This window comes from Empidonax traillii, unplaced genomic scaffold (genome assembly GCF_003031625.1).
Source record: "Empidonax traillii isolate 1590-97213 ecotype Southwest subspecies unplaced genomic scaffold, ASM303162v1 scaffold6:size4315531, whole genome shotgun sequence".
Classification (NCBI taxonomy): Eukaryota; Metazoa; Chordata; class Aves; order Passeriformes; family Tyrannidae; genus Empidonax; species Empidonax traillii.
The window spans coordinates 1,072,497-1,079,861 of record NW_020955199.1 but is presented as its reverse complement, the minus strand read 5'-3'; the positions used below and the strand labels follow the sequence as shown (position 1 = coordinate 1,079,861).

At 43.3% G+C, this 7,365-nt stretch overlaps 1 protein-coding gene across 5 annotated transcripts; it reads right to left on the bottom strand.

Moving 5' to 3' along the window:
- Window positions 1–910: 910 nt before the first annotated feature.
- Window positions 911–7,009, bottom strand: IDNK (IDNK, gluconokinase). 5 transcript variants are annotated; one of them, XM_027880264.1, is made up of 5 exons: window positions 6,279–6,412; window positions 6,067–6,097; window positions 5,604–5,690; window positions 3,887–3,930; window positions 911–1,940 (listed from the first exon to the last, which is right to left on the bottom strand). In XM_027880264.1, the coding sequence occupies exons 1-5, from the start codon at window positions 6,317–6,319 to the stop codon at window positions 1,589–1,591; spliced, it is 555 nt and encodes a 184-aa protein (XP_027736065.1). In that variant the 5' UTR covers window positions 6,320–6,412; the 3' UTR covers window positions 911–1,588. The 5 variants fall into 5 exon arrangements, with proteins under 5 accessions (XP_027736065.1, XP_027736085.1, XP_027736095.1 ...); XM_027880284.1 differs by lacking the exons at window positions 6,067–6,097; window positions 6,279–6,412 and adding an exon at window positions 6,602–7,009; XM_027880294.1 differs by lacking the exon at window positions 6,067–6,097 and having other exon boundaries at window positions 6,279–6,417.
- Between the last annotated feature and the right edge of the window lie 356 nt (window positions 7,010–7,365).

Genomic DNA, 7,365 nt, shown 5'->3' with positions numbered 1-7,365 from the left:
TTGTCTCTTCCACTTAACTGTGCCTCTGTGTCTTAAACTTGCACCCTGGCTCTCAAAACAAACAGACTCTGATTTGAGAGCAAGCTGTGTACAACAGCAGACTAAAACTGGTAACTGCCTGGTATTCTCTCTCCCTTCAGGTCACAAACAAACAGGAAAAGACCACTTCTGGGTGGGTGCATAAATGCCTACAATCCCAATTCTGTGTCTAAAAATGGCCACTTTCAGAAAGATAATGCCCACTTATTGCACTGCTTTAAGCACAGTAGTTTGTCTAGTAAACCACAAAGCCCTTATTATTTGTAGACACAGTGAGAACCAAGACAAACATTTTTCAACTAGTTATCCAGGTAAATATGACACTAAAGATGCTTTGAAACATGAGTTTGCTTCTAGAGGAGCTCATCCATTCTTCTAGGAATAAAAAAAATTGCATGACACACTAAAAGTAATCCACGTCTGACAGCACATGGGGATGTCTTCATTCAGACAAAACTCAAATCTTTCTCACAGAAACTGTCTGAAGATTTCATTTAGTTAAGCTAAAAATACACCTCTTGTGTAACATGACATAAAGTACTTTTTAAAAAATATTTTCAGCAATAAAAAGAATTTTAACCTGAAATTCTGTGAGCTAGGTAACTGTGTATTTGGAATTTTCTGATTGCAAAAAGGGTGTGAAAAACATATGTTAGGAATAATTTGATCTACAGCTTTAAAGCAGATGTATGGACATGGGCTGAGGTGGAAGACTCAAGCCCACCAGAAAAGGGAAGTGAAGGAGAAGGTCCAACAGTGAAAGAGTAAGTTTTCTAAAAGAAAATCTATCAATCTTGCATTCAGTACCTTAGATCACTGGTTGATTCACACACAAATTCAAAGTGTACACTTTGCATATTAAGGATGCAAGTTCAGAGCCAGCATGATGCCACTTACACTTTATTTCCAAAGTTATCCATACAATTGTATTTTGTATATTGCATCACCACCACTGCCTTTTTTTTCTCACATTTTTTACCTTGGTTTTCAGTGCATACAGTAAGAGTTCATGAAAGTTCTCATGAAGTCATCGGTGCTCTGGTGAGGTCAGCGAGGTCATAAACGCAGAGGCTGCAACTTGTTGAAAATTTGGCAGTGAGACAGTGGTAGTGTCAGGAACTTCATTATGCATGTTCCTGCCTCTTCTAGAAAAATATATTGTTTCTAGCAAAGCTGTAAATTACTTAGTCTCGTAATAGCAGATGTGCCCATCTCCATGTCTTGAAGGAGTAAATATTAAAATTAAGAAAATAAATTATTCTCTGTGACCCTTGGTAGGATTTTCAAAAGCAGGCTCTTACTAGAATGGGAGTTTTGACTACATACAGTGAAGAGTTTAAAAAGTTGAAACTTCTTGAAAATTATACCTTTTATGTCTTTTACAGAGCCCTGATGAAAAAAACCCAAGAGTAGTAAACCAGCTCTTAATATTGCAGTCCATTTAAGTATAATGAATAATAAGTTGATTTAATAATCAATTTAATAATTAAAATCCTCTTTCATAACCTTGATATCTTCAAGGGAATTTCTATATGTGTCATTCAGAAAATTACTCCACCAATGCCTCACCCTGAAGAATGGCGCGCTCAATCTCTAGCACTATTTCAGGGAAGGGTTTTTCTAGACTGACAGTAATGAAGTTCTCTGGTGCACTAGGAGGCTCCAGAGTATCAAACTGAGACTTGAGAAGTTCAGGTGGCATAAAATGACCTCTCCGCTTCTCCAGGCGCCCCGCAATGACGTCTATAGGCCCATCCAAATGAACAAAGAGGATTTTTAGTGGTGGTTTTTCTCCTGGTTGCTCTGGTTCAATTGCAGATGCTCCATTAACTAATACACGCCTATACATCTTCTTCAGTGCAGAACAGGCCAGAACTGCATCTTGTCTAGATAAGTCTTCTCTATCAAAAAGAAAAAAAGCAAAAATCTTTGCATAGTCACATGTAGTTTAACAAAATGGCTTGTTAGTTCTGCTGAACAAGGTAAACAAGACCTGGCTCCTCAAAGAGGACAGCCATGGCAGTAATGGCATTTTGACAGTTGTATTTGAGTAATTTTGACAGGATTTTGAAAACTAATTCCAATCTAGGTAAAGATGTGATTTGAAAATGAAGTCAGGCTAGCCAGCCTCCTAGTAAAATCTCAGTCTTAGGTACCTGTTTATTAGCCACCATTCTTTCCTGAATTAAATTAAATTCTAGCACAAGTAAGTGTCAGGATCATTTCTTAATTGCTGAGAACAGGAACTGACTATACATACAAACCCCTGCCTGTTATCTATAAATTACTAACTTGTTTAAAGGTAAGTGGCTGGTGAACAGTACAGAGCACTGTTCTTAAATGTGCATGCAGGTTTATTTTCAACACCTATTTTCTCTGTCTCAGATTTAACTGTAATATTTTATTTTATGTTTCCTATAACCGTCCCCATTGGCAGCACTGCATATATGCCCATTTCAGAGGTTGGATGCAGGTCAATGGATGCTTTGCACATGTATTTTTTACTGGTGAGGTTTCTTAAAATAAAACGTTAAACTGCGGGTATATGTCTGCTTCACTGAAAAGCAAATCCATAATTAGTTGTCTCTATGCAGAATGAGTAAAATGCCTGCCTAAGAAAATACATTCTGCAATTAAATTAGGTATAAACCTATTAAAAAATCATTCTATGGTCATCAGATTTTGGTTCAAAGGGAAGTAGGAACTTTTAATACCTACCATTATCACCTAGGTAAGCCATTGCCAGCCTCATCTAGTTACAAGTACTAATAATTAAACACTGGCATTAGGCTCTTTCAAAAAATATACTTGATTTTGCAAAGTTTCCGTAGCTGGGCAGTGGCATTGGGCTAGGACGTAACATAAAGCAATGAATCCAAATCAATCCAGACAAATTTCTCAGTGAATTAACCTGTGCTCCAGTGAGGCACGCTCACCTAATGTGCACAAGCAACAGCCACTGTGTAAAGCCCATCTAAACAGTCCCTGCTCTCCCAGCTTTTCCTCATTTGGGAGATGCTCCAGTCCCTTCATCATTTTTGGATACTCTCCAGTATGTCCATGCCTCTCTCATAATGAGGAGCCCAGAACACACAAGGCCAAGTATGGCCTCAACAGTGAAAAGAAGAGGGAAAGGATCACCTCCCTTGACCTGCTAGCAATACTAGCCCAGGATATCGTTGCCTGCTCTGCCAGAAGAGCACATTGTTGGCATATGTTTGACTTGGGTGTCCACCACAGCTCCCTCAGGCTCTTTTCTGCTGCTTTCCAGCTGAGTGGCCTTCAGTGTCTGTACCAGTGCCTGGGCTTGTTCCTCCCCAGGGGCAGGACTTGTCCTGCTTAAAATGTATGAGGTTCCTGCCAGCCCATTTCTACAGCCTTTCAAGGTCCCTTTGCATCAGTTACTCCTCCCATTTTGGTGTCATCTGCAAATTTGCAGAGTATACTCCAGCGAACTCAAGCAGTGTCAAAAAAGCTCGATACTGTATCTTACTCAAAATAGCTGTATTTTATTCTATTGTTATTACCAGTGTATTTTGTGATTATGTTATTTGTAATTAGCTAAAGCCAGGCTTATGAATGAACTGGATCCTTGAAATTATTTTTACCCAGATGGTAGAAAAACAACTATCATTGGCAACAATTTCCCACACTATTACTCAGGGATTAGCTCACCCTCAGCAATTCTTATGACAGCTTAGATTAGTCAAAACAGAATGACTTTACTATCTGCAGAATGTCTTTACACTACTACATACATTTCTGCTTTGGAATGCAATGGGGAAAAACACTTCTGGTACTTTTTCTGTCTTTAGCTAAAACTTTTTAAAGCTAGATACTCTCTTACCTCCTTAGTATATTGTGCAGTGTACAAAGCCAAGGAATCCTGTCCTAGAAAGAAAACAAGTTAGTTCAAAATTCTTTATGAAATTAATTTGAAGTGATTGCTTCTAACATCTCAAACATTTGACTAGAGACGAAAATTAGCATTAAACTGTACAGCAAGTCCAGTTTTAAATCTCTTTCTTCCTGTGTAGATTTGCTACCACTGCCTAAAGGCTAGTAATGGAAGTTAATATGTATTCAAGCATAGCATGCACCTTGCAAACCTCTAGAGGACAGTCAACTTCTCTCTTGCTTCTATTATACAATTCAAATATACAGCTTAAATTGTTATTTCTTTTCCCTTATATAGTGTCATAAACCCCCTCCCCCCCCTCCATTTTGGACCAAAGTTGAGGTTTTCAGGAACAGACAGATCTAAATTTAATTATCTGCAATAACTTAGTTCTATTTATGTTGGTAGCAATCACAAATAAATGTAATCATAGCCACAATTTCTCAACAGTTTTGCTCAGTAGTTAGGCAATCACAGTGTGAATGATTGATCAGCTGTTTCTTTAATCTGAAATTTTAAGCTTCCAAAAACTTTTGTCATGCCTAATGAGCACAAAACAACTGCTCCCATTTAATCTTTCAGTGCTGTTACTACTGGGTGAGCACAACAAATGATAACATGGACAAATAAATGCAACAATATTTTGTTACAGAGTAATTTATGCCTGGCATTCAAGAAGTTTTGCACCTCTAGTTTTTCAGAAGAGATGCTTCCCTGTTGCTGAGCAGCACGCACCAATGGTTTACTCGTTCAAGTGTGCGATGCTGCTTCAGACAACATACTGGCTTCCAAACACCAGTGAAAGAATGAAGCTTTTAAAAAGATTCTAGAGAATTTTTTTCAGATAAATCCAGCCAGTTGTTAACCCAGCAAACAGCACACCCATCCAAGACATGGGAAGCCAGTTTCTCCAGGAGAATACTTGGGAAGTGATATCAGAGGCTTTACTAAAATCCAGGTAGACAATACCCACAACCTTTCCCTCCCCCATCTACTAGGTGGGTCATAGAAGGAAATCAGGTTGCTCAAGCAGGACCTGTCTTTCCTAAACCCATGCTGGCTGGATCTGAACATCTGATTGTCCTGCATATGTCCTGTGATTGCACTAAAGATAATCTGTTCCACAACCTTACCCAACACTGAGGCCAGACTTACAGGCCTGCAACTCCCTGGATCCTCCTTCTGGCCCTTCCTTCAGCTGGGTATCACATTAGCTAACCTTCAATCATATGGGACCTCTCCAGTCAACCAAGAGTGATGATAAATGGTGGGAAGTGACTTGAAAGAAGGGTAACACATTTATGGAGTTGTCTTGCAGGGCCAGGAACTCTATGATTCTTGTGGTCCCTTCCTACTAAGGATATTCTAAGATTCTATGATTCTAATCCACAAATGCATCTCCGTGCATGGATGTAGAGGGAGAGATTTCTGACAAATTCTGAAACAGCAGCATACCCCTTGTGATCTGCCAAGCATGCTTTGATAAACTATTTGTTCAGCCAGAATCCTTTGTAACACAAGAAGCCTCCCCTGCTTTACCAAATGCAGACCTGTGCTTCTCAGACCAGTCTACATAGTAAAAGCACAATCTACTTTAATAGGACGTGCACGTGGTTACAGAGATAAACGTGTGGATAAGAGTCCTTACAGGGTTTATACAAGGTACCTCATCATTTAGTGGTATCCCTCCTGCCATTTTCTTTTTATTCTCTGGAGGATGATAATCGTCTGCATCATAGAATTTCCATCCCAGCTAAGAAAAGAAAAAAAAAATACATTATGTGTCGTTCAGCCATATCAGGTGAGGTAACAACGATCACAGAATTCACAAAGAAGACACTTAAGAAATTACAGGCTTCTTACATCACAGTGTGAATCATCGTTTATGCCATGATGATTAGCAAAACAATACTAAGTCGGCTTGGTAGCAGCAACAGCTGTTGCATCACGGCACTGAACTGCAATCAGTGCCGGCGACACCGCGCCAGAGAGCGCCACCCAAGCCTGCTTCGGGGCGCGGCAGCCCGGGCGGAGGCGGGCCGGGATCTCCCGCCCGGCGCAGGGCGGTGCCGCCCGCCCAGACCCGGCCCCGCGGAGGGCGGCCCGTAGGCGGAGATGAATGGTCCTACCTTGGCTGCCAGGCGGGATCCCACCGTGGTCCTGCGGGGAAGCACGAAGGGCCGGTTACACATCCCCGCCGTGAGCTGCGCACCCCCCGCACCCGCAGCTGCACCCGCAGCCGCACCCGCACCCGCAGCCGCACCCGCACGGGCGGGCTCCAGCAGTGCCGAGCCCCGGCCGGGGCATCTGCCGGTCTCCCCCCCTCCTGCCTGCTACCTACTTTCCCGAGCCGCTCACTCCCATCACCACCACCAGCACCATGGCGGCCTCGGCCCGCTCTGCCGCAGCTCCTCCGCTCTCCTGTGCTGCCGGCCCGGCTTGCTCTCGGCCCCGGCCCCGGCGGTGGGAGGCGGGTGCGGGCCCGCCCGCGGCTCCAGGCGCGGGGCGGCCCCGGCGCGGCTGTCGGGAGAGCGGCCAAAGTACCTCCTCCTGCCCTGGCACGAGCGCCCCGTGTGGCTGCCCGGGACCGTAATCCTGCTCCTCTTCTCTGGGAACCCGCGACACTCGTGTCGTGTGCCCTACTTTTATTCTCCGCAGTCGAACCTTGTGGTGAAGTTACCTGATCATCTCCTAGACCCTCTTTGTCTAAGGCTTCTCTCTGGTCGGGCGTTTCCTGCCCAGCGATCCCCAGCACGGTATTCACCGTTTGCCCCTCAGCAACACACGCGAATTTAATAGAAACAGTAATTTCTGCCGTCTGTGTTAAAGCGTGGTGTTGATTGCTGTTCTACCTTCTGCTCATAAAGATCTGCATTTAAATTTTAATTAGGGCACCAACCATGCCGCGGCTAACTCTATTTTAGTATTGCTTTTAGAATTGCTCCAGTCATACTTTTAAATCACAGGATCACAGGATGGTAAGGCTGGAAGTGACCCCAGTGGCATTGTCTACTCCAGCTCCACGGCTCAAGCAGATTAGGATTCTGTCCAGGTGGCTTTTGAATGTCTCCAGTGAGGGAAACTGAACCACTGCGCAGTCACCTTCACAGTAATGAAGTCCTTCCTTATGTTCGGTTGGAACTTCCTGTGTTTCGGTTTCTGCCTATTGCCTGTTGCTTGGCACCACTGAACAGAACCTGGCTCTGTCCTCTTGACACCTTCCCTTCAGATACTTGTGTACATTGATTGTGTTACTCTCTCAGTTGTCTCTTCTCCAGGCTAGACACACCTAGTTTCTCAGCCTTTTCTCATAAGAGAGTTGTTCCAGACCCTTAATCACCTTCATAACCCTTTACTGGGCTCTGTCCAGGAGCTCCATGCCACTCTTGTACTGAGGAGCACAGAACTGTACACAGCACTCGAGGTGA

Bases quoted from the DNA above. Each gene is read 5' to 3' on its own strand.
- IDNK (XM_027880264.1), bottom strand. From the start codon at position 6,319: ATGGTGCTGGTGGTGGTGATGGGAGTGAGCGGCTCGGGAAA. The intron at 5,691-6,066 runs GTAGGACCATTC...TTCTTTTCTTAG, and splicing joins GATCCCGCCTGGCAGCCAAG to CTGGGATGGAAATTCTATGA. The intron at 3,931-5,603 runs GTACCTTGTATA...TTTTCTTTCTAG, and splicing joins GGATACCACTAAATGATGAG to GACAGGATTCCTTGGCTTTG.